The sequence below is a fragment of the Artemia sp. Qi Xiang Cuo genome, chromosome 3, assembly GCF_049724085.1.
Source record: "Artemia sp. Qi Xiang Cuo chromosome 3, ASM4972408v1, whole genome shotgun sequence".
Lineage (NCBI taxonomy): Eukaryota > Metazoa > Arthropoda > Branchiopoda > Anostraca > Artemiidae > Artemia > Artemia sp. Qi Xiang Cuo.
The window spans coordinates 17,816,757-17,843,856 of NC_142796.1; the positions used below are offsets into that span (position 1 = coordinate 17,816,757).

General features: G+C 36.7%; 3 protein-coding genes across 8 annotated transcripts in view; 2 read left to right on the forward strand and 1 right to left on the reverse strand.

Moving 5' to 3' along the window:
- Dus3 (Dihydrouridine synthase 3) overlaps positions 1-8,450 on the forward strand; it is a 122,198-nt gene extending 113,748 nt beyond the window's left edge. For 4 of the 6 annotated variants that reach the window (XM_089085659.1, XM_089085655.1, XM_089085654.1 and 1 more), the window contains one exon: positions 8,319-8,450. Coding sequence is in view for 3 of the 6 variants with exons in the window: in XM_089085657.1 (XP_088941783.1) it covers positions 8,319-8,391 (73 nt within the window). In the remaining 3 variants the exon portion in view is untranslated. Of the gene's footprint in view, positions 1-1,687; positions 1,719-3,529; positions 3,674-8,318 lie in introns of those variants that run through there. The other 2 variants (XM_089085656.1, XM_089085660.1) reach the window with 2 other exon arrangements.
- A 3,973-nt stretch (positions 8,451-12,423) lies between these two features.
- The window catches only part of LOC148953822 (uncharacterized), a 129,438-nt gene continuing 114,761 nt past the window's right edge, over positions 12,424-27,100 (forward strand). The window contains exon 1 of the mRNA XM_089086832.1: positions 12,424-12,580. Within this exon, the coding sequence (XP_088942958.1) occupies positions 12,451-12,580 (130 nt within the window). The 5' untranslated portion in view covers positions 12,424-12,450. The remainder of the gene's footprint in view (positions 12,581-27,100) is intronic.
- LOC148953823 (uncharacterized) overlaps positions 15,854-27,100 on the reverse strand; it is a 140,058-nt gene continuing 128,811 nt past the window's right edge. The window contains exon 3 of the mRNA XM_089086834.1: positions 15,854-16,173. Within this exon, the coding sequence (XP_088942960.1) occupies positions 16,022-16,173 (152 nt within the window). The 3' untranslated portion in view covers positions 15,854-16,021. The remainder of the gene's footprint in view (positions 16,174-27,100) is intronic.

The following is a 27,100-nucleotide window of genomic DNA, read 5'->3' on the forward strand; positions in this document are numbered from 1 at the left end:
CTGATTATACTGCAAACCGCAATTATACCGCGAAATTTCTTTGATCAGCGCATTTATACCGCTAAATGACTTATCACTGAATATATACTAAGTGATGTCACCGTACGGGAAAAGGGACAAATGTTTGTGCTCTACTTCTAATGATATATGGATCGATAGGTTATTGTGGAACTCGCGAGAATTCAAGCTAGAAATTAACGTGATCCCAAGAGCAAATACTTTATTTATAACCTAATACTGTATTCAAATATAGGCTAACACTCATTTCCTGTAGAAAATGCATTCCAAAATTTAGAAAATTATCTGTTGTTTAATTTTTAACTGATTTCTTATTGCATATTATTCATTCAAATCAAATGTGAATGCAAAGTTGCAGAGGGGCTGTCCAGAGAAAGCAGGTTATAAACCACTTATTCCTTTATGTAGCCTAGGCTGTTTTAAGGTTCAATTGGGCAGCCCATCTGTAACCTTTATTGTCAGGGGTTAATCAAAATACATGAATTATTTTTTCTTCTCAGACTCTACCACTTGTTCATCACTTTTTCCAAAAACGAAAAGGAGACTACTATTTAAGCAAGGCTTGTCTCATTTCTTGTTGAATATGATATACCCTATTCGGTCAGTGGTGACTTGCTGTTGCTGAAGTACGTGAAAAGTATGCCATGGCCAGATTTGCTGAGCCATGCTAGTCTGATTAGAATAAAAGCAAAAAACATTGCTCAACAGGCTCTGGCATTTCATTTCCATGAAAAGCTTCTTGTCAACCTAAAAACTAACCTTTTCTCAGTGGATCTTGACTAGACAACAAATCAGTCTGTAGCCAAACAACTCTGTTTGTGTCAGTTTTTGTCATGTCATAATGGTTTACTGGTAGATTTACTTGCTCTGTTAGAGTGAATCATGGATCAGTATCTGCTATTTTCAGTCAGTTGGTTGGAGGGACGGTCTATGTTAAGAAGACAGGCACTCCCATACAAAACTAGACTGGAGGTTGCAGCACCAATGGGAATAAATTACTTAGTCAAGAGGTTTGCTGAAGAAAAATAACCAAGGGTTATAGTTGTGAAATTGAGCGGTCATTAATATGCCCTGGCTGCTAGTCATTATTGTAAAAAAAAAAAAATTGCAATCCCTTTTAACATAGTGCAATGAGTCTTCACTCAGGTGGAATAACCCATATTTCTTGCTTTGGCTCCCACCTGTTGGCTTTCATTTGAAAATTCTACAAGGGGTATTTTCGAGTTGTGGGATACTCAAACGTTGTAATGGGACTCTTTTTCTATTAAAGGTCCCTCATATATAAACATCAACCAATTCTAGATCGTTTTCGCTTCTCTGACTTCCTCTATTTTCTAACCCCTCTATTGACTTCCTCTATTTTTTAACTCCTCTAGTTACGAGCTAACAGTTCCTAGTCATCAGTAGCTCCTTTAGTGATATACCTCCGGCATATGGAATAAGGCAAAGATTGACCAGGAATTGCAGTTTATATCGAGTGTAACCTTATCTGAAGTTTTTAATCTTGAAAATTGGGACGACTCTGACATAGTTGTGTATTGGTGCCACATCCTTACACTAAAATATGCAACTGGAACCGTAATGTTTCCAAACGTTTCAAAATTGATATAATATTTTTTTCCTTGCCAATATCGAATGTCATTGTTGAGTGCCTTTTTTAATTTTTTAGAGGAAGTCAAAACTGACATGCAGAATCATCTTAGTTCAATAAAACGTCAGCAAAATCATTTTAGTTCAATAAAACGTCAGCAGATTCATTTGCTAACTCTGTTGTTGACATTCAAAATGGAATTAGGTCTGAACCGTCAGCGAAAAGGTAGATCAAGCCATGACAAGGGTGAGCTAGAACTGGGAATTGTTAAACGTGTAATTCAAGTGAGCGGTAAGGCCAACTCGAGTGACAGTACCGCTGCGAATCTAAATGTTTTGCTTGGTGCGACCTTTGTAGGCCTTGATGAGCATGACCACGGTGTCTGCTACTAGTTACCTTTGTCTGCCTATGCAAGTGATTCCTTTGAACGTTTTAGTATCTTTAATATGATGATTCTCATTAAAATCTAGTCGTGATCATAGTAATGCTCTGTTGCTAGCAATTTCGTTTTCCATTTTCCTTCTCTTTTTTCAGGCAGTGCCACATCTCTGAATTATTTCTCCCATAAAAGCTACAAGAGTTACTTTTGGTATAAAAAAAAAAATGGCCTTAAGGTAACCACAAACCCAGTAAGTGCACATGAAGTTTCAAGCCTAGTTATCATGTCTCCAAATACCATTTGATTTCGATCAGTCATTTTAACTAAGGTTTGTCCCGATGATGGAGTCAATCTTCGGTAAAGAAGGAGGGGGGGGTCAAGAAAGACAGTGTAAAACACGTATGTCTTTGGCACTTATGTAGACTAGGGTGTCACAAATAAATCAAACACCGAACCATGCTGAGGATTTTTTTAAGCAAATAAATAATATGCTCTCTCGAAAAGTTGAAAATTGTAGAAAAGCATCACTATGAATTGTATTATTCTGTACATTAATTTTTTTGGAAATATATTTTAAGGAAGTAAGTTGGGTAAAAACCACTTCTGTGGCGCAAAGCGTCTAAAATTAAAAGAAGAAATAAAATGAGCATTTGGTTCGAGAATGTCGTTTCGCGTATTTGCTGAGCCAGTATAAACTTTTAAATCTAGCATTCTCGTCTTTAGCAGTGCGTCAAACTATCTACTTTCTTTAAAAAATTATGGCGGGAGACTGGATGTGTAGACTGACAAATTTGTCTCTTTTTCGTTTTCAAGGGCATTATATCAGAGGATCCAAAAATAGAAAAATAGGACCAAAACGACAGTATACATAGTGTCTATGGAGAAATCGCCGAAAAGGAACCAAATATTAATAAATAAAGTTTTAATCTAGTTTAAAACATAAAACAGTAGATTATCCTGCTTCCAATTTTCTAGAGAACGGATGGTCTGGACGAGTTAGTAGTGAGGAATAACGGGCTAGAGTGCCTGAAAATGGGAAAAAGATATGAATTTATCGTTGGGGACTATTTTTCTCTTTTATATGTGGGGTGGGTATCTGGGGGATGTCTCTTTTCATTTTTATTCTACCTTTCTTGATCAAAGTCCATGGCAAAATCTACCACTTAAAGAAAATAATAAAGAATAGTATCCATTTGCTAGAAAAGTAGCAAGAAATTAATTGCTTTTGAAAAGTGAGTTTTTTGTTGAAACTAGTGGAGACATATTTGCATTAGGTATCAAGATATAACATAAATTTTACCGTGTTTCGGTAGAAAGGATACCGCAAAAACACCGCTTTTTTCATCGACGTGCACAGCTTTTTGGTATCGGTCGAGTGGCAACACTGTGTACAGGAGCCATACATCCCAAGTTATTGAAATTTCAAAACAATAACATTGTCAACCATAAACAATATTAGAAAAAGAAATAATGCATGCTTTGAAGGAAGTTATATTTGTACTAATCTCAAAGGTCCAAGATTAACTATCAAAACTTTATAGAATAAGAAAACTTACCGAACTTTACAAAACCTGCCAAGGCGTTTATCTTTCAAAAAAAGAAGAAAATTCATCTTTTTAGAAAAGTGATTGTGGAAGTATGCCCTTTTTACGCTCTGTTGTATTTAGAGAAGTCAGGTAAGATTTTCTCACCAAATTACTCTGCCATAACTGTTTTAGTAAAACACCTAATTGTGTATCATTTTGTTTTTATAATCAGGGCAGGGTCGGAAACAGGCAAGGCGGCGTTTACTCCTACAAAGCTTAAGTATCTCGATTTTTTAATAATTTCCCTTGCATTTCATATTATTCTACTGTTTTTTTGTGCCTTTTCAAAATCGACCCTTTTCCACCTCCCGAAAATAATTCCTGTGAATGTAACTGACTCGGACCTTATGTTTTCCTTACACTACGCCGTAGAACCTTTCACACTAGCATAACTTTAGACTTTACGGTACATTATGCAATCTTACATCTGAACGGAATTATGTAATATTAACAGAGCTGATTTTGTCTGTTACGCAGGCATTGTCATCTAGACTCGAGCTCTGCGTAGGATTTTGCGTTACGGAAATTTACGTTACGTTTGGGAAAAGTCAGCATATTAGCAACAACAAGGTATTTCTAGATGAGGAGCTAATAAATATTGAAAATAGATTAGTAAGCCTCCGAGAAAGTATTTCACGCCGTCTTATCGTCACAAGCTATCCTGCTGATATCAATATATTACTATCATTAGAGCCTGAAGCCTCATCACTACATTTTAATTTTTGAATAGTTTGCTTTTGATGATTGTGATGATTTTAGACGGTGATCTTGATGGTTTTATGGACTTTTAGTTTAGCCTATTGTGAAAGGACATAATTAAGTTTGAATGACCATATCTAACTTAACGTTATTTACATACTCATCTAAGGAAACTACATACATAGTGTGAAAGCCCCTTCAGTTTTTGTCTTTATTTTAATGAACAGCAGCTGTTTTTAAACGCAATACTCTTCTAGCGCGTATAACTGCTTTTGTTGCCTTTTTTCTCATCTCTCTTTGGGAGTGCTATTAAATAATTACAAATTGGCTACAAGAAAGTCATTTAAAGTCCATTTTGTCATTTTTTATAATTAATGTTCTTGGCACAGTTTTGAAATAAGACTAGAAAATCCTTGGACTTTTTGCTCCAACAGTTACGCAATTTTGGGAAAGGACATGTACGAATGACCTAGCAAAACAGAAACAACAATTTTGTTGATGAAAGCATTGATGACCTGTTATTCTTTGGCCAACCTAAACTGTAGCTTTTGCAATAATTAGTTAACTGCGTCGTTTGTCACAAACCTTTACTCAAACTCGATTGTCATCATTCCTTCTGTTGATGGCCGGACTAGACAGATAGAACTTTATGAATAAATGAACATTGGTGCTGATTAAGGGGAGAGGAATGAAGCCCTCCCCTAGATTAAAAAAAAATCTTTTTGTCCTGTTGACTTTCATTTGTATTTAATCTTTATTCCTATTCTGCACTGAAGACGGTTGAGCAGAGGTCTTGATAGAAATATCTGCATTGCCTTCTTTTTTTCACTGGCAGTGATTATTCAAAATTTTTATTTTGTTACGATTTTTCTTTCATTTTGGCTATAGTATTTAACTCAAAGAGTTTGTATTATGATATTAGGTCTATGATATAACTATGCAGAACTCGTAACAGCCTGAACAAGGCGGTTTCTAATGCCTGTGACCCACTTTCAATACACTTAAAAATTTAGATTAAGTTCTCTTATTAACAAATATATAAAAATTAAAGTCGTGCCTTTGTTTACCTTTTCAGGCGAAGTTGGTAATATGGTGTCGAAACGGGTCTCCGTTACGAGTATTGCCACCCACAGGGGGGGGGGGTTGTTGAACTAATTTGAAATCTTGAACTAGTTCATTAGTGAATTAAATTGTTAACAGTTTACTGAAGGAGAACCTCACCACATCAGGGCTTGCGTTGATTGGCTATTGGTGGCGTCAATTCACTAAGATTTAAGGGGAGCAAAAAGTATTTTTCAACAAGTTTTTAGCTGTTTTTCAATTTGTAGTTTTTTAATCGAAAATATCAAAAAACGACATATGTCAGCGAAAATGCTCTAAAAGAAGGTATGCTACAAAATTCAGGGAGGCATTCCAAATAATCTAATGGGGCAGAGCCTCCTTCTCCTCAATTGCCACCACTCTTTGACATTTCTCGGCTACCTTCGCCTGGAAATGGCAAATGAAGCCTCAACTTAAGCGTACAAAATTGTATTTATCTTCACCAATAAAGTACGAGAGACCTTAAAATTTTATTTGCTTGGAATGCAAGGGATGTTTTCAACTTCTCATTTCTTATAAAAATTTAGTGGGAACATATAATTTAGTCCAAAATTTTGAAAAATGAACCGTGAAATATAAAGTAAGATGTTAAACAGCGCCTAAAGGTTAAGTAAAAAAAAACACACAATATCTTAACTCAAAGATAATCAGTAGCTATTTCTTAAATGAAGAAAAGTTTAATTTTTATTTCTTAATTTTTTTTTTGAACTCGCAATCAAATCGAACAGTTTAATCCCATTTAATTAAATAGAGTTTGACTTTAAGATGCGAACCACAGTTCTCTATATGTTTCCATTAATTTGAATAACTTCATTTCCTTTTAAAAAAAAGTAGTATTCCTTTATTTGAAAACATTTCGTTTGTTTTGGGACTTCTTTGGATTGGCCGGAAAAGCGCGAGTGGGCCCTCTATTCCTCCCGGTAGTTAAGTATCTAGGAAGGAAATTGGTGGCAAATGTCAATTGTTGTCTTTTTTGGGGTACGAATGAAAAGTAAGGTGAGGATCGCGTGTGTCTAGCTCACTGGTTCAGCTCAATCAACAACAACTGCCTAGACTTCTTTATTCGTTTAATATCAACAAAATATCAAACTAAAACTAGCTGATAAGGCAAAAAATTCTTAGCAGGAGGTAAAGGCAGGGTTTAATGGTCTTTTACAGAGGTTTCGAGAAAAAAAATCTGTGAACTATTTGTTCTGTGACGATGGAGAACCTTGTTGGGCTCAGAATACCCAGTAATTCGTATTACCCTGCTGCAAGCCTATTGTATCTATTGGGCACGGAAGTTTTGAGAAGGGAAGCTCCCCGTTGATAGATACGGCTAGCAGACAAAGAGGTGAGATGTATTGTGACATTTCATCACAGGCAATCCAGAAGACAAACGACCTCTTCTTTTTACAAAGTGAACATTCCAATTTATACCCCTATCATTCCGTATAACCTAAGGAAAGACAGCCTTAATGAAATGCTGGATATTGCGAGACTAACCCAACTCTGCATTTATGTTTTTGTCTACATAGATTACTACCGCATGGAAGACGTAATTCAATAAAATATTTTTAAGCTCAGAAGTAGATGCAAATTATATCTAATTTCATTTGAGCTTGTTTCATGGCATGTCGATCCATCCTAGCCGAGTGGTTAGCGCTCCAGATTTGAAATCCTGAGCTAGGGGTTCGCATTCTGGTGTCGCTGTCTATTTATTTTGGAACGGGGGCTAATGGTTTGACTCTATAAAACCAGCCAGAGTCGACCCAGCTCTAAAAAATCGTTACCTGAAGGAATCTGGGGGGAAAACACGGGAAGTGTCGAATGATTGCACCAAGGGCGGCTCCAGGATTTTTTTTTTCGGGGGGGGGGGTACTAATTTTTGACTCAGTTTTCGACTAATTTCTCTGATTTTTACCTAGGTTTTATTAATTTTCGACTTATTTTCGACTCGGTCAAAAATTTCGGGGGGGGGGTTCAAACCGGGTAACCCCCCCCCTGGATACGGCCTTGGATTGTACTCCTGCATTGCACCAATCGCGTATTGCACTCCCGGCCGAAAGCATTGAATCAGCATAAGTTTTATCAGGAAAATTTTCTCAGGCTTGTAAAATTTGATTGGTAAGACTAAACTTAATAAAATATATATATTTGAAATCAACAAAAAATTCAATTCTTTTGATATAGGCCTATCTATTGGTATCAAAATTCAGTTTTTTAGAGTTTCGGTTACTATTGAGCCGGGTCACTCCTTACTTACAGTTCATTACCACGAACTATTTGGTATCCGTTATACCTTGCTGGTTTACTTTGCTGGTAAAATTTTACTCCGCCCACTTGAACTAATCAAGTAATTTAGAAATGTAGGTATCTCTTGTAAGTTTCAAGTTAATAGTCAAGTGCCCCATTTGTTTTTACTTTTCAATGCTTCAACTATTGGAATGGCTCTTATTTTTATTAAAATATTGTTCATCTTTTTTTAAATCTAAATTGTTATTAAAAATAATATTCATGTTTTTTTATCACCTCTATTTTACTAAAATATTACTCATGTTTTTATTATCTCTATTTTCATTAAATGTTACTCATGCTTTTTTATCATCTCTATATTTTAAACATTACTCGTGCTTTTTATTATCTCCTGTTTTTAAAATTACTAGTGCTTTCTTATCACCTCTATTTTTGTTAAGATATTACTCATGCTTTTTATTATCTCTATTTTTATTAAATATCACTCATGCTTTTTTATTATCTCTATTCTTGTTAAAACATTTCTTGTTTTTTTACTGTCTCTGTTTTTATTGAAATATTACTCATGCTTTTTTATTATATCTGTTTGTTTAATATCACTCATGCTTTTTTATCACCTTTGTTTTCATTAAAATATTACTCATGCTTTTTATTATCCCTATTTGTGTTAAAATATTACGCATATTTTTTTTATTATCTCTATTTTTAGCGAGATCGTTCTGGGACCTGTGCCGTCTGGATTTGCCTTTCTACCAAAACACAAAGCAAACGCATGGAAGTGAAGTTAATCTATATTTCTTGTTGATTGGTTGAGCATAAATAAATTACACGCTAAGCCATCTCTTAGACAATAGGTCGTTTATTAGCTGTCGTAAATTTTTTTTGACACGTGGTGTATCTTTAATCATTTAGTGGAATGTTGAATGTGTCATTTATATTATTAAGGACTAGCAAAAGAGCATTGCGGTTGCGGACATAAAAAAAAGTTGATTATACTCTTTTGTGACGACTAGAGAACAATATGTTTAGCCCCGCCCCTCGCAACATAAAATTCCGATTCTCCGTACCCTCCCCCCCCAAAAAAAAAAATCATGAAAGTTTCAAGTCGATTCATAAGCGGTGAGACCAGACAAAGACTCTGTCACTCTCAATCTTAAAAAGGGCACTAGAACTTATGATCACCAATCCAATAAGCCTCATCCGAATTTTACACTATCACCCTTTCTATATATACCTGATATGCCCCAGGGCATAACTTATAACCCTTACCCTGAGGGCTGTGGGGGTTTGTCATTCTTAAAAACATAATTTTCGGACCTTTCAATTACGTTGAACAAAATGGCTATCTCAACATTTTGATTCGATGTGTTTGGGAAAATGGTGGGCGTGGGAGGAGGGGTTAGTTGCCCTCCAATTACTTTCGACTATTAAAAAGGGCACTACTCCTTTCAAGTTTTAGTCGAATGGGCTCTTTTCGAAGTTTCTACGATAACAAATGACCATCTCGAAATTTCTATCACATGCATTTCAGGAACATACGAGGCAGGGGGGGTATCCACCCTCCGATCACTCTGAATCTTAAATATGGCACTAGAATGTCTGATTGAGAATCCAATGAGCCCCCTCCGAAGTTTGTACGATCATCCTTTCTATATATCCGTACCTTATATGCCGCCAGGGCATGATTTACAACCCTGGTCCGGAAGGGTCGTTGGGGGGGGGGTGTCATCCTCAAAGACATAATTTCAGGAGCTTTCAATTATGTTGAACAAAATGGCTATCTCAAAATTTTGATTCGATGTGTTTGGGGAAATGGTGGGTGTGGGAGGGTGGTTAGTTGCCCTCCAATCACTTTGGAATATTAAAAAAGGCATTAGCCCTTTCAATTTCCAATCGGATATATTTCGGGAACCCTTGCCCTGAGGGCTCTGGGGGGAGGGGTCATCGTCAAAGATATAATTTTCGGACCTTTCAGTTGCGGTGAACAAAATGGCTCTCTCAAAATTTTGATTGGATGTGTCTGAGAAAATGGTGGGCGTGGGTAGGGGTAAATTGCCCTCCAATCACTGTTGACTATCAAAAATAGTCCTTTCAACTTCCAATCGAATGAGCGTCTTTCGAAGTTTCTACGGCTACAAATGGCCATCTCAGAATTTCTATCAGATACATTTCAGGAAAATACGAGGTGGGGAGTATCCACCCTCTGATCACTCTGAATCTTCAGAAGGGTACTAGGACTTCTGATTACCAATCCAATGAGCCCTTTCCGAAGTTTATACGATCACCCTTTGTATATAAACCTTATATGCCCCTAAGGCATAACTCACAACCCTTGCCCTGAGGGCTCTGGGTGGGGGAAGTGCTATCCTCAAAGACATAATTTCGAGACCTTTCAACTACGTTGAAAAAAATGGTTATCTCAAAATTTTGATAGTATGTGTTTTGGGAAATGGTGGGGGTGGAAGGGGAGTTAGTTGCACTCCAATCCCTTTCGACTATTAAAAAGGGCACAGGCCCTTCCAATTTCTAATCAAATGTGCTCTTTTCCAAGTTTCAACGACAACTCCTTCGATGCGAAGTGCCCTGATCTAAAAGAAAAAAAAAATAATACATTTTGCCCACATCGCTCTTTGCTTAGGCAGTGCTATTGCGCTGCCTATGAAAAGTAAATTGCTCAAAACTTAACAGCACAAATTTACGCGCAAAATTTCTTCTTTGCACTTAGTGTATTTTGATTGTTGTTGGTTGAAACTTGCTGCCAGGTTTATAGTTTTATTTTAGGGTCTTTTCAATGAACTAGATATAAGGAACTGAAATTCTGGAAATATATGGAAAAAAAATTATGGATTCCCAATCTCATTTTCCTTTTTTTTTTTTATATACAAGCGCAGAGAGATGATTTTCCATTGTTTGGTGAAGAGTGTAATCCGTTCGACCCAATGCTCCCATTTCCTATACTATATACAATTACAGATACAAACTCAGGATATGTTCCGGGGTGACACAAGTTGAAAGAAGCGAAACAACTGGTATATTAATTCGGAAATACAAAAATATGGCGGGAAACTTGTAAGCGTCGAAAAATAGTAATAAGAATGCTGATTAGACATAATGACGAAGTAGAGCTAGAGAAGAAAGCGAGGAAGTTTCCCCACAACGAAGAAGTTGCTCAAGCTAAAGAATTGATTTATTTAATTAATGATGGGTAATTTTCCTTTTCTAATGACGATTCTGACCTCATTTAAACTTTAATTATGGTGATCTTTTTATTGGACGGATTAACTTAAGTTTATGACGTGACTAGGGTGGGTCTGGAGCGGCCCGCCTCCTTAAAGGTCAAAGATAAGCTCTAAATTTTCAAAACTAATTCTTCGTGGGATGCGGGGGGACTAGAATTTTTTTATAGCTGTTCAAATGCATTCAGTTATTCTTTAGTTTAAATGAGCGTAGGCAGATGGGTTTAAGCTCCTAACGTAACTAGGATGGGCATTGAGTGTTCCCCCAATATCCCCCAGGATGAGCTCTTAAAAGCTTTAGCTCAAAGAAATACTGTAAAGTTTCAAAATTAATTCCTTTTGGGGAAGAGGGACTGGATTATTGTCAAGGCAAGTAGGCAAGTATGGAGGAGGAGGTTGCGTAGCTTTGATTTACTCAGGTGGGTTGGTGCTGCCACAAGTTGTTATTTATGGCAGAAGTAGTAAAAGATTTCCTCTTCCCCTTGTAAAGCTTCTTCAAAGTGTTGTAAAGAAAAATGTTTGCTTCACTAATAGCCTACCTAATATTTGCTGTTTAAAAAAAAAAAAAATGAAAAAAAGAACAAAAGTGCAGCTCTTCCTCTCTTTTGGACTTGTTATGACAGTAACAAAATTCTTATTTGATTCTATTCAGAAAACATTGGATTTACCTTTAGGCTACACTCTTATACAAAAGTTTGCTGAATTTGTATTTTTTGCGAAATTGAAATTATTTGTTAATATGAACATACTATTAGTGAGAATTAAGTCCAAAAGATAATGCAGTCAACAAAATTATCAAACTTTTGGTATTGACTTTATGGCCGGTAAGAGCCTATTGAGAGCCTTGTGAATTATTCTTTTATTCTCTGCAGACCATTCAAGGGGTTTTACAATTTCTAATTTTGTTGCGTTGGTTTTTGTATTTTCAGTAAATCACTTCTTTTTCAGAATCACACAAATATAGGGAAATATCACGAGCCACTTTGTTTGAAGCAGTTTTTCTGAAATATGTTGCATCTACCGTGAAGCAACAGTTTTGTTCGTTTAAAGCTTCAACTTGGCTTTTTTACTTTCATTAGAGAAACCTTTTTTTTATTAATAATATCATATTGCTAATGAATAGTCCGTTATTAATAGTTGCTACTGCACAGCGGTTGCGACTGGATTATTGTCAAGGCAAGTATGCCGAAAATTATTGCTTATAAATAAAATTTAAAAAATCTGAATATATGATTCAGTTAAGCAGTAAGATATAAGTATTTACATAAGTTATAAATACATTTAGACTGCTTTGGTTACCAACTTAATACCTTTATCCTTTTTTTGCAGAATTAACCACAGTTTGGTATTGAGCTTCTTTTTATGCTTTTCTGTTTAATTAAGTGTTTATGCGAACTATAGAGGTGACTCTGGTGAAATCTCGGCAATTGAAATTAGATGATATATCATTTTGACTGGTAAAATGTCCTATCATCCTTCAGAGGCGACAGATCGGAGCCGTTAATGTTTTCGTTGGCTTGCAAAGAATCGTTTGGATTTTTCTTAAAATCCGGAACTAGATTTAAATTTTGATAAAACTCAGTCGGCTCATTGAATTACAAAAGCATGCTCATTTTGATTTGGATCATTGCTCTATTGCTCCAAAATGTGGCACCGCAAAGTATTCGACGCAGTGCCGCACGAAGAAGTCAAACACTTGAAGAAATTCAGACACAATTGGATGATTTTGCTAAAGGTACTGTTCTTCGTCTTCCTCCCTTTAAGTGTAACCTTTCTTCCTTCTTTCAAAACCAGCAGTGTTAGTTAAGCCACATCACTGTGCCTAGTTAGAGGGTTGGGCAAACACATCATTTTTTAGCTAAAAATTGAAATATATTGTCAATACAGGCTTATTTTATGTAAGCCTTCGCTCTTTCGTTCCTTTCAAACAGTTCGTGATAACGAACTGTAAGTAAGGAGCGACCCGGCTCAATAGCAACCGAAACTCTAAAACCGGAGTTTGGTACCCATAGATACATTAATAGAATCAGATTTTTATGCTGATTTCAAATATATAAGTTTCATTAAGTTTAGTTTTACCCATCAAAAGTTACGCGCCTGAGAAAATTTGTCTTATTTTGGAAAAAAGGGGGAAACAGCCTCAAAAAGTCATAGAACCTTAATGTAAATCTCACCGTCGGATTCAGTGTATCAGAAAACCCTACTGCGGAAGTTTCAAGCTCCTATCTGCAAAAATGTGGAATTTTGTATTTTTTGCCAGAAGAAATTTCACGGATGTCTGTTTATTTGTTTTTTTGTTTGTTTGTTTTTTTCCCAGGGGTGATCGTATCGACCCAATAGTCCTAGAATATCGTAAGAGGGCTCATTTGAACGGAAGTTCTAGCACCCTTTAAAAGTGACCAAAAAAATTGGAGGGCAACTTGGCCCCCTCCCACGCTCATTTTTTTCCCAAAGTCACCTAATCAAAATATTAAGATTCCCATATTGTTTAGTTTAGTCGAGAGTTTGATTAATAGGTCTTAGAGGATGACTTAATCCCCCACAGTTCCCGGGGGAAGGGCTGGAATTTATGAACTTTGCCTATTGTTTATATATAGTATTGGTTAATGGGAAGTATAAAGACGTTTCAGGAGGGATTTTTTCTAATGGAGGGTGTTGGAGGAGGAGGTTACGGGAGAGGATCCTTCCATGGACGTTGTTTCCTTGGGGGAAGGGACATTTCTATCAAGGGGGCGCCGGATTTCCCAGCATTATTTAAAAAACGGTCAGAAATTAAATAAAAAAACTAGTTTTTTCAACTAAAAGTAAGGAGCAACATTAAAACTTAAAACAAACAGAAATTATTACTTATATGAGGAGATTCGCTCCCTTGTCAATACCTCGCCCTTTTCGCTAAAGTTTTTTTTAGTAGTTTCAAAAAAGCTATCTATTCTAATTAACCGGCATTTTGTTATTCAGGGGTTTGTGATATGAACAAAATTTGAACTTTAGCGTAAAGAGCAAGGTATCGACTAGGGGGCAAACTCCCTAATATACGTAATAAAACACGAATATAGAAGTTCGTTACGTAAGTTAATTCGTAAGTCACGTCAGAACAAAATTTTAAGAAAGCCATTTAGCCAAAAAAGTAAAATTAATATGCAAATTTCGTTTTAATTATTCATGTACGGTGAGCCAAAATCAAAGCTGCATTAATTCAAAAACGTTCAGAAATTATATCTATATCTATCTATCTATCTATCTATTGAACAGAAATTATTCCGTATATGAAAGGGCCCTCCTCAATACCTCGCTCTTTACGCTAAATTTTGAATCTGTCACACAACTTTATTTTTTAAAACAATAAAAAACTTTAGCGTAAAGAGCAAGGTATTGAGGAGGGTAATAGCCCCTTTCATATACGGAATAATTTCTGTTCGTTTTAAGTTTTAATGTCGCTCCCTACTTTCAGTTAAAAAACCTTGTTTTTTTTATTTAATCAAGATTAAGACTCATTTTAAGTGTTGTGTGAGCGTGAATGTTCATTGAGATATTGCTTTATATAAGTATGGTAGTTGTGTGAGTGTGAGTAACCATTATGATACTGCCTTATTTACGAAAGACAGTAGTGTGAATGTGAGTATTGTGTGAGTGATCATTGTGATACTGCCTTATTGTTGAGAGTCGCATGAGTGTGAATAGTAATTGTGACACTGTCTTATATAGGTATGGCAGTTGCGTTAGTGTGAGTATTGTGAGAGTGATCATTGTCATACTCCCTTATTAAGTATGACAGTCTAACTTATTAAGTAAAATAATTTCAGTATTTTCAATTTTTGATGTCTATAATACTTTCCATAGAGGTTCAAGCTCATCCAACCGCACTTATTATGCTTAAGAATAGATTAGTAATAAATTTTCATTGAGGATCCCTGCTCTTTAAGTTCAAAACATTTGCCAAGAACATCATTTCTTGTTTGTGGAAGAGCAAGCTTACCGTTTGCACCCGGACGCTTTCAAACGCAGAACGGAGCTATATTTATATATATATATATATATATATATATATATATATATATATATATATATATATATATATATATATATATATATATATATATATATATATATATATATATATATATATATATATATATATATTATTTTTATTATATATTTAAACGAGCAACTGTGTATGTATGTATTCATAAATATTTTCTTGAAAACGGCTCCATATTTCTTTGAAAATTGGCACCGTGGTATTTTCTGGCCTGAAAAAGCGATCTAGGTATGTCACGTGTTTGAGAAAATTCGTTTAGACTTTGAGTCTCAATTTTGGAAAAAAAAATCATATGAGCGACATCATATTTATGAGTTTTTTTCAAAAGCGTATACTACATAATTCCCCCCCCCCCCAGGAGTGGTCGTATCGTCTTCAGTATTAATGCAACCTTAATTGGAACTTCTTGAGAGAGTAGAGTGTGGAGCTTCAAATAGATTGGGGTGGAGGAGGAGCATGCGTAGCTTTGATTTACTCAGGTGGCTCGGTGCTGCCGCAAGTTGTTATTTATGGCAGAAGTAGTAAAAGATTTCCTCTTCCCCTTGTAAAGCTTCTTCAAAGTGTTGTAAAGAAAAATGTTAGCTTCACTAATAGCCTACCTAATATTTGCTGTTTTTTTTTTAAAAAAAAATGAAAAAAAGAACAAAAGTGCAGCTCTTCCTCTCTTTTGGACTTGTTATGACAGTAACAAAATTCTTATTTGGTCCTATTCAGAAAACATTGGATGTACCTTTAGGCTACACTCTAACACAAAAGTTTGCTGAATATGTATTTTTTGTGAAATTGAAATTATTTGTTAATATGAACATACTATTAGTGAGAATTAAGTCCAAAAGATAATGCAGTCAACAAAATTATCAAACTTTTGGTATTGACTTTATGGCCGGTAAGAGCCTATTGATAGCCTTGTGAATTATTCTTTTATTCTCTGCAGACCATTCAAGGGGTTTTACAATTTCTAATTTTGTTGCGTTGGTTTTTGTATTTTCAGTAAATCACTTGTTTTTCAGAATTACACATATATAGGGAAATATCACGAGCCACTTTGTTTGAAACAGTTTTTCTGAAATATGTTGCATCTACCGTGAAGCAACAGTTTTGTTCGTTTAAAGCTTCAACTTTGCTTTTTTACTTTCATTAGAGAAACCTTTTCTTTATTAATAATATCATATTGCGAATGAATAGTCCGTTGCTAATAGTTGCTACAGCGGTTGCACAGCGGTTGCAGGACTCTCCTCCTAAGAAAGAAGATCGAAGTTCGAGTCGCTCTATAGTACCGGTGTTATCGTCTAGAAAAAATAAAATATACTTTCAAAATTTCCGTGTTGTTGTAATGGGGGCAAGTGTCAAGTTCCTATTCTTTTGCTAAATTGCAGTCCTCTACACATCCCGACTTCCTGGTAGAATTCCATATATTCCATATATTAATTCCATATATTATAATTCCAAATTCCACATAATTCCATATATTAATGCACTTATTAAGAATTGTGGGGATAATACCAGGTTTGATATCCATATAAATTCCTGAGGAAGGTTGACATCTAATTAGTTCACAAAAATAACTGATTTCAGATTTGCTCAAAGAGGTTCCCGAGTTGACGTAGAGGTTCAGTAATATTAACTTTATGTTGTTGACTTAACCATATTCTTGTTTTAACGTTTCTAACATATGTTCTAGGTCTGCTTTTTGTTCAAGTTCATGTTTAGTAAAAAACATGATTCCAAGATTCAGTGGTTCATAATAAAGAATTTTTCTCTAATTTAAGATTCATTTGTTCTGACAAATCACTATGTTTAAGTCTCGGTTGCCGAAGCTGAATTTCCTCCAAAGAATACTGAGTCTCCTAAAAATAACCTGCTCTCTCCCAAATTTTTCCCAATGGGAAATTATTGGTAAAACTAAAAAAGGTGACCCATCTTCTTCACCCAACAATTCATCTAGGTAGCGTCCTCTGAAAACTTCTCCCTCTCTTACTGTTTTGGGGCAACAATAACATCTCATAACCTTATAACATATTATTATCATTATAGTAATTTAATTCTTTATTTAATTCAACTTTAAAATCATACTGAGAAATTTCTTTTCCATACGTGTTGTTCAAGTCGAATCTCTGAGCAAATCAGAGACAAAAATCAGGGAAACGTTGATTTTTCAAAAATGAGAGATACGTCAATTGAAATTTTCAGGGAGTTTATCTGACTTTTGAATAAGCATTCTAAACGTTGGAGTTACTAGCGTACCCTAAAAAATAATGGAAACATAACAAGGTAAAGCAAAGAAATATTTTTATTGAAATAATGGCACGTACATTATTATATGTTATTAATATCATCATAAAACAAATTTGAATGGTTCGAATCCGTTCCATAAAATAATTCATCATCTGTTCTCTTGGCATGGCGCTTATTCCATTTCGGTATCATACACGTAGATTCACCTACCTTTAACGTAGATTCACCTATATGCTCATCACATATTTCATCATTGGTATTATTGTGTTCAACGACTCAATCTGTTGGTAAAGTACCGATTGTACTAGTAACATTTGCAGCCATTTTGCTATTCATGGAGTTGTGTTTTTATTCCTTAGTGATATTATCTGCTAATACGATTTTTATTTTACTTGTGATTTCATTGTGTTTTACCCCACTATTTTTACATAGGTAACAGTTTTGGCACGTAGATAAGATACGGTTATGATGTTGGTACAGTAGCATTCCTTTCGTTTTCCCTTTTCCTTCATTTGAATGTTAATACCAGAAAGATGGTTATAGGATTTTTCAACGGGCAATGCGTTACCAGAACCAAAAGCAAGAAGTTGACCCAGCTTAAAAAATTTTTTCTTCAAAAAAAAAACTTGAAAAACATCTTGAAACGTTTTGAAAAAATCTATAAAATGTCTTGAATAAAAACGCCTCGAAGAAATAAATCTTGAAAATGTCTTAAAACGTCTTGAAAACGTCTTGAAAAATGTCTTGAAAATGTCTTGCATAAAACCATCTTGAAGAAAAAATCTTGAAAAACGTCTTGGTACGTCTTAAAAAATGTCTTGAAGAAAAATATCTTGAGGGCTTGGCATAGCTCTTAGTTCGGAAGCATACGGTGCCTCCTGGATCCACAATACTTTTTGGAACCAAAACAAGTTAGCAACAAATTTTATTGACTTTTAATAGTACATACACTATTTTCTTTAGGATAACGAACCTCCATCATCTACATTTATAGTAGAAAGGCCTCAGGAGGTCCGAACGGGAATCCTTATATGGGCAAAGAACACGGACGGGGCTCCATATATGGGCATAGAGGCATTAGAGAGAACACGTGGTTAATGGGGTCAATGACCTCTTTTTCCAAGGTCGATTTATTTGATGTTTCTATGTGTAATAACTCCAGAACGAAGGTTGCACATGCGCATTGAATTCTAACGGGAACAATGTTATTGATCTAGGACTCGAGGGGGAAGTGAATTTCTGAGAACTTGATTGCGTAATCGATCGTGAATGTTTTGATCCAGAAATAGTATTTGTTGTTGTTGCTCGAGCCAAATGTTATGACTTTCCCGGAAACAGTTAGATCACATGTTTCCTTCTCAACCAATCAGAGGGCTTGTTACATCACCCTTCTCGACCAATCAGAGGCTTGCTTACATATAATTTTCCCAATAACATAACAATTCGCCCTTGAGATTTCGTATATAACGGACATGCAATGTGATTAAATTATCAGAAAGTATTTTGACACAATGGAAACAACAATGGATAATATTGATGAATTAGAAGCCTTGGCAACTACAATTTACCATGTAAGTTCCGTTTTAATACATTTTCAAATAAAATTATTTTCCTTGGACATCCTCCAGTATATTCAGCTAAAACGTAAATATATTCCTTTACCCCAAACCCCCCCCCCAAACCATACAAACATCATTATAATCAATGGAAAACAAAAAATATATTCTTTTTACCCTAACCCCCTCCCACCATTGTTTTACAATCCCAAATTATCGCAAAAAGAAATACCATTTCGTTAAATTCCTTCCTTCTATATCCTAGCTAAAAGCGACCATTGACTTCTATAAATTTTTAATGAAAATGCCGCTCTGGTTTTGACATAACGCTCTACGCGAGGTTAAAATTAGCTGTCACCCCTTTTCCTATGTGTTTACGAGCGCGGCAGCCAAAGTCAAAAGGAACTGTTTCTCCGTCAAAATTAAATACATAAAATATTTTCTTTTACCCTCAAAACCTAACCCCCCCCCTCACAGTGTTACAACAAAACTCTCTCAAAAAGAAATACCAGGTCGTTAAATTCCTTCCTTCTATATCCTATCTAAAAGCGACCATTGACTTCTGTCAATTTTTAATGAAAATGCCGCTCCGGTTTTGACATAATGCTCGACGCGAGGTTAAAATTAGCTGTCACCCATTTTAGAGCACTTCCTGTAAAGGGTTTCTCATATCGAAATGGTTTGTTTTTCCGACAAATTAAAACGGTTGTTCAGACAATTTCAATTTATTAATCGCATGGCCTATGCAATCTCTATTTGAAGAACTGAATCGAGTTATTTTCAAATTAAGGTCTAACAATATTTTTTAGGACATTACTGAAAGGGTGGTGGGGGGGGTTGACATGCCTAAATTCTATTAGCATCATTATAAAATGAAAACAAACTGTTTCTTAGCATGAGAAGTAAGAGGGGTGATTCGTTGGGTAGATATGTATACCCTTTGACAAGAAAACTAATGTGTAAATATATGCGTTGCGTCTATAGGCATGTTTTTTATTTTTTTCAGGCTTTCTTTCGATAAAGTTTCTTTTATATTCCCAGGAGGGGTGCGTGAAAACTATGCTTTTTAACTTTGATATGCAAGGCTAGAAAGAAAAGTCTTTAGGAGTTGCATGAAGCTTATATTATGCGTAAATTGAATATCATTTTAACCTATGTTTGCAAAATATAGGCCTACAGGTCGATGGGTTAACGATCTAATTTAAAGCCTATAGACCGGAAAATTTAATATTTTTCTAAATGGTAAAATTAGAAACAATGATTCCTATCCTATGACTATAGACTACTGATTGTCTAATAAAAACGTTTGATTTCTAAGCATAATATATTTCTCGCGAAATTTTTAGTTTGTGCTTTACTGAAAAGAGATAAATTATATGGATAATGGTACTAACTTTATTTCCGTAAAAAAAAGGGGCAAATTATTTAGATTATAATTTTGTCTCGTCTTTTTAACACAAATTGTGAAGAATGTGTGCCAACTCCTTCCAAAAAAGCAAGGGAGGATGAAGCAGACACCTCACTGCCAGCCCCAATGCGGCCTCACAGAAAGTTAAAGAGAGAGTGGTCGGATAACTACAATGTCAAAGCTACGCAAGATCGTGAAATAGCCGGCCCAGCCGCGCAAGAAAATAACGCGGCCCGCCCGCCCCCCCTCCAACCAACCTTAACAGGTCCTTCGGGGGCCCAAGCCCAGACGGCGTATTCAAAAGTAAGCCATTTTTCCTACCCCTCTATTTCTTACCATGTTTTTTTTTTTTTCAATTTCCAATATAAACTTATCGCATCAGGATATTAACCCCTCACCCCCCAACCATTGTTTTCTCTGCTCCCCCTCCCTCGGAGATATCTTAATATAATGTAAATTTTTTGCTTGCTAGTCAAAAGAAACCGCTCCTCTTTTTCTAATCTTTGCTATTTTCTATGCATTCCCCCTATCTCTTCGCCGCTATCTCAAAAGTGAATATTTTTCATGGGTCATTTCAAGTCAATTAATGCTCACCATTTGTAACTCAAAATATCATATTTTTCACAATTGAATATCACATAGTTTTAAGAGAAGGAACTGAGAGATTATTTCCATTTATTTATAGGTCACGTATGGACCCCGTAATTTGCGCAAGAATATTTTTAAAATAGCTTTCAATCTTAAAAACCCATGCCAATATTTTAGTGATGGGGAAACATTGTTGACAATATACTGATTTAACGGTTTACAGCATTTAATTGTACTGTTTCCTCGTCTGAAGTTCGGTCTTGGAAATCAGAACACTCGCGCGGTGGCTTACAATAATTGTGAGCTAATGAAGAGTTCACCGAGCCTATAGAACGGAATAAGATAGAAACTTGGACTTATGCAGTCTAAGCGAATATTTCAACTTTTGGTGGACATTATGTAAATGGCCGGGAGCCTCGGTGGGGACCGGGAGGTGCCTCTGGGTCCGGGAAGTGCTGGGGGGCAGGGTTTGGGACGTACGACGGGTTGTAACCCGGGCCTCGGTAGGGCCAGAGGTAGGTGCCGAGTTGCAGGGAAGCGTTGGGGTAAGTATCAGAGTTCTGGTAAGTGCTTGGGCTTTTCACTCTGTCGAAAAAAAAAAAAAAAATTAGTAGGGATGATTTTAACACCGAAAATAAGCTATTTTTTTCACAAAGTCGAATTATGGCCTTCCATGTAAAGCGGAATTTTAGTTTGTATTTATCTTATATTAAGTTTGATTTTCTTTTAGTTGAATTAACCAAATGCTATTTTGTAATAATTCAAATTTTAACAGTAGGGGATGATTTGAACACTTTGAAATTAAGCTATTTTTTCATTTATAGGTTGCTTTGGTCCCCTGCTCTCTGTCCAGTGAAGAGGGGGAAAAACCAATTGCAACACCAACAGTAGAGATTCAGAACAACGCAATCATTAACTGTATTGAAGTACCTTTCGATATTGATGTGCTTTTAGGTGATTTTTAAATGTTGACTGTAGCGCAGTTGAGCAGGGGGACATACCTTTGCTGAGTCGAAACACATTGCAGCTTTTGGATTATTTTATCGGGGACTTTACACGAAACCCTCCTTCTTGTCTAGCCCCCTATAACCTACTTCCACTTAAAATGAATGGTGTAGAACATAGCCCAACTATTGTTGAACAACTTGAGGGAGGGGTTATATCTTCCCGCGATTTTCAATTGTCGAATACAATATTAAATAATATAGTTGTTTTCACTGCAACGTTTGGGGATCCTTTTAATTCACTTATGGGGGGAAAATTTGTTTATGACCCTGTAGAAATTGTGCATGTATATGTAGATAAAATTCGTGCACTACTGGAGAACCAGATTCAATTGTGGGGAGGTAGGGATTCAATTAAGGTTTTCAGTGTTCTAAAGGAGTTTTATTTGAATGTGGGAAAAAGCGAGGTGTACTATCATTATGTACATTACGAGATGCGTTTGGCTTATTCAAATTTAGAAAATTTTAGGGGTGTTTTCATCGATTGGGTGGATCAAAGTATAACGCATCTCGAGAACTTTAATGAAAACGGTAGTGGGTCTCTAGTTCTTTTTGTTGAAAATTTAAGTGTAAATATTTGTAAACTTAAGAAAGATTTTATTTTAAGAGGGGGGCATAGGGATGAGGGTACAGTTTGAAAATATAATCCAGATCTAGAAGGTTGTCAAGGTGTCCAGCGGATCTGTTTTGAAACAGATCATATGTGTGTCCGGTATATTTTCCTCATATCACCCTATAAGCCTCTAGCACATGACGCTACCAAGACAAATTCAGATCACTGGGCTATACATGGGAAGGAAGGTGCTGATTTCCCAATAGCAGATTTCGCTTGTCTAGAGGGGAAATGCCTAGTAACGCTACAATCTATTGATATGTTTGAAAGGGCCAATGTCCATTTAAATATTGGCGTTACTGTGGTTCAGTATGAAACTGAATTTGAAGATGGGGTTCGTTTAAAAAAGAAGGGGGTGGTCTTCCCCGTAAGGGGCCCCTCAGTTCATTTGGTTAAACACCGGGTTTGGTTGTTTTACACACCGCCTAGTCAACCGAACACTATCGGACATTTTAAGCCTATCACTGACATCAGGAGAGTTCGGAGGGAGGGTAAGCATAGGGGGGGAGCGTGTCTACTGTCCAATATGCCTGTCTAGATTTTGGACTGAATTAAAGCTGCGAAATCACATTAAGTATTGTAGACGGCACGGCTACCTGACAGTGGAAACGGTTCCAGGGGATAGGTCAATTCTACGTTTCAAAAATTTCCAAATCACCCTTCTCCAGTGCGACAAAATATCTTTAGACTGTGAAGCTAAGCTGGTGGAGGTGAATGACCCCCAAATTCCAAATCGAGTCAAAGAACAATCTGGCTATTGCAGTGTCCTATGCCCACGCACAAAGAGACAATTCTAACACCATGCGGTTGTTAGAAATAGTTGAGACATTAGATGAGAATGAGTGCATGGTTAAGGTATTGACTAAACTGAGAGGCACAGCTAATGGTGCTATTTCTCGTTTGAGAAATACTCATTATTCAATGGTGTTGTCCGCAGAGGATCGTCTCACGATTAAAAATAAACAAATATGTTAGGTATGTAAGGGAGAGTTTGCAGAGGAGGGGGATAAGGGGACTAAAGGGAAAAGAGGGGGAGGGGGAAAGTCAGAGATCATAATCACTTGTGGCAGGAAATATCCTCGGTGGGTAGTAATTTTAGGGGGGTTGCGCATCAATCGTGTAATTTAAATGTTAGCCATCAGTTTTTTATCCCTGTTTTTATTCACAACTCTAATTATGATTTAAAATTTATTTTACCGGCACGTGCACGTAGGCATAGGGAGGGAGGGGGAGTAGATTGTCCATGGGTAAATAGTTCATTTATCTATAACATTAGTCCCAAATCGGCTGAGAAGTTATTGCTTCTCGAACTGAAATGATAGGCAGTGGATAATGGGGATACTTTTTGTAATAAAATCAGGTTTTTAGATTCCTTTAGTTTTTTCCCCAAGGCATTGAGTCATTTAATTAAAGTAAAAAAAAGCGACAATTTTGATAGCTTTCCCTTGCTTAAACAGCACTTTCCAGACAGTGAAATGTATGATCTATTGACCTGCACAGGTATATACGCATACGACTATTACTGTTCTGCGGCACGCTTAAGTGAGGAGAAACTACCTCCATTTGAAGCTTTTTACAATTCACTGACCAACAGTGAATGCAGAGCCGAGGAGTATGAGTTTGCCAAGAAGGTGTGGTCCAAGGGGGATTGTAAAAATGGGTGGGATTATTGTAGACTGTACTTGGCCAGTGACGTTCTAACTCTGTTGGATATAGTCTGTAAGAACACAGACCAGATCTATTCAGAGTTCGGGTTAGATATAGGCTATTATTTTTCCAAACCCCATTTAGTGAGGGATTTAATTTTAAAAATTAGCAGGGAGGAAATAGGCCTAATCACCGACTTAGATCAACACCTTTTTGTAGAGTGTTCAATGCGGGGAGGGTATGTTTTTACGGGGACCGCGTCTTATCAACCGATCTGAGTGGACAAAATAGCACCGATGTAAAGTCAAATGCAGTATTCTTGGACATGAACTCGTTGTACCCCTCGGCAATGTCCAACTACTCTTTGCCTTGTGGCAACCATCAATGGCTTGAGAATCCTTGTGAGTTCCCCGACATTAACACCGTCCAGGACAACGTGCCACAAGGATGGTTCTTTGAAGTTGACGGTCACATTTCGCTAGCGCTTCACGACCCCGTCAAAGATTTTGTCTTTCCCTGTATCAGTCGACCCGTGAGCAGGAACTCTCTGAGCCCCTACACTCGATCATTGGTTGAGGAGATGGGGATGCACTGGACTCCCTCCAAACAGAAACTGATTGCTGATTTGGACCCTAAGGAGAATATCGTTGTTCACCATATGCTTTTGCACTGAATGGTGAGCAATGATTTCAAGATCACAAAAAGACACAGGGTCCTGCTGTTCAATCAGCGACCCTAATTGAAAACGTTTATCCACACCTTTGTCAATAAACGCTCTAGGGCAAATTCAAAGGTGGAGAAGGAAATGTATAAGCTCATTCTAAATTCAGCGTTTGGCAAAATCTGTGAAAGCGTTCGTAATAGATCTCGCTGCGACGTCTTGACTGACCCTCTAGAGTGTGCTCGAATTATTGCCGACCCCAATTTTACATCGTTCACGAGCATAGAGACGGGCATGGTTCTTCTACACAGGCGTAAGCGAAATGTGGTACTGAACAAGAATATTGCAGGTGGCAGTTCAGTACTGGAAATTTCAAAAAAGCTCATGTTATCGTTCTTTTACAATGTGTGCAAGGTGCAATGGCCACGGGAGGGGGAGGTTCAAATTTACTACGGTGATAAAGAATCTCTGCTGTTAAAGGTAAATGGGACTGAATTGGATTTATTTGGTGATTTGCAAAATGGGGTGCACATCAGCTCGTGAATTGATTTCACCAACTGGAATCCATCTCTCTACCCCGAGCTGTTGAAACGACAAGACCCCAACCAACTATTAATGTTAAAATCAGAGACGGGGAGTGATTTTATATCCCGGGGGTGTTCCCGGGTCCCAAAGTCTATTGCGTGGAAACACATAGTGGAGATAAAAAGCAGGCGTGTAAAGGGGTGCCTACATACTTTGTAAAGAACAATTTTAACATGAGCATGTATAGAGACTGTTTAGAAAGAAGCCTAGTAATAAGAGCGCAAGTGCTTGCACTTCACTCTCTAAGGAATAGAAATTATACTGCAAGAGTAGAAAAAAATGTTATTTCATGTAAATCCAACAAGGTCTATGTGCTCAAGAATGGTTTGAGTGTTCTACACCACGGCCACTACCGTATTTCAGACCGAGTTGAATGCATAGACTATCGCAATCAACTTGGTCTGGATAAATTAACCTAACCACCACCACTCAACCTGTTCATAAATTAACCTAACCAGCTAATCTAACCACCACTCAACCTGTTCATCTAACCCAGGCACTAACCACTGACCCAACTAACCCATCCACTAACCCGCAATAGCAGTGACGACAACTATCCTTTTTCCCCCGCGGCCCCCGGGGGGAGGGGGGGGTCCCTTCCCACGGCCACCACGGGGGGGGGTCCCGCCCGCGGCCGGCCGGCCTTCGCCCCAGTAGCCCCGGGGGGGGGGGATCCCACTTTTAAATTCACTGTAATCAAGTTCAGCTGTGCTGCTAGTTTCCGGGTGTGTCTTTTCTTGTACAAAAAGTTTTTTGTTTTTTTTGTACCGAAATTTGTTTTATTTGACAAAAAGCTCTTTAAAATACGGGCAGAAAATTGTTGCATAGAAAAATGTTTAAATACAATAAGTGCTGCTGATGGACAGAAAAGTGTTTTATATTGTACATATAGTATTATCGTTGTTCATGTTGAACAAATAGAGTTTTCATTTTGACCATGAAATTTTGTCAACTGTTCTTGTTGAACGAGTGTTATTTTTATCATTTTTCATGTTGAATATTTGTTTTCGTGCAGTGCCGAAATAAATGCTGCCATGAAATATTGTTTTTTTATTGTTCTTGAATAGATAGATCTATGGGAAAATTATTGCTACTTATTCATTGAGCACATATGATTTACAGTTAGTTGTAGTCCGACTGTTGTCCCCAACAGCATGTATCAATTTAAAACACCCTTCAGATCATTTCTGTGTGGTCCCTCAATGTCGGGGAAAACAATGCTTTTAGCTAAAATAATTTAAAATTGCGATAAAATGTTTTTGGAAAAACTAAATAAAATCTACTATTGCTATAGTATTTGGCAGGAGTCCTATGATAAAATAAAAGCTATTACCACATCCATACCAATACAATTCATCCGGGGATTTGATGTTTTCAATAGTATTGAATCGAACTCGTGGTTGATTATTGATGATTTGGCTGAATCCATTGAGCAGTTCTCACAGGAATGGCTACAACTGTTCACCGTTCGCTCCCATCATGAACACATTTCCATTACTCTGGTTCTAAACAATCTGTTTCATCAGAGCAAATGTAAGCGAGCCCTTGCATTGAATTGCACCGTCTATATTATCTATCGAGTCGTACGTTATTCTAGCTCTCTCATAACTCTCAATAAGCAGATATACCCCAGTACACCAAAATTTCTGTTGTCATCGTACACTCAGTCGACAAGCAAGCCCTACGGTTACATTTTGCTGGATCTTAATAAGAGCATGCCCGAGGATCTACGTGTAGTCACCGACATTTTCAACAATGAAATTACAGTATATCTTCCGGTGAACAGTAGAAAAGACTATCAGTCGCCATTATGACACTGAAGAAACTACACGAACAACAGCATCTGTTTTCAGTTTTAAGCACTTCAAAACCATTGCTTAGGAAGGCTATACTCAAACATGGGGTTGACAATGATTTCA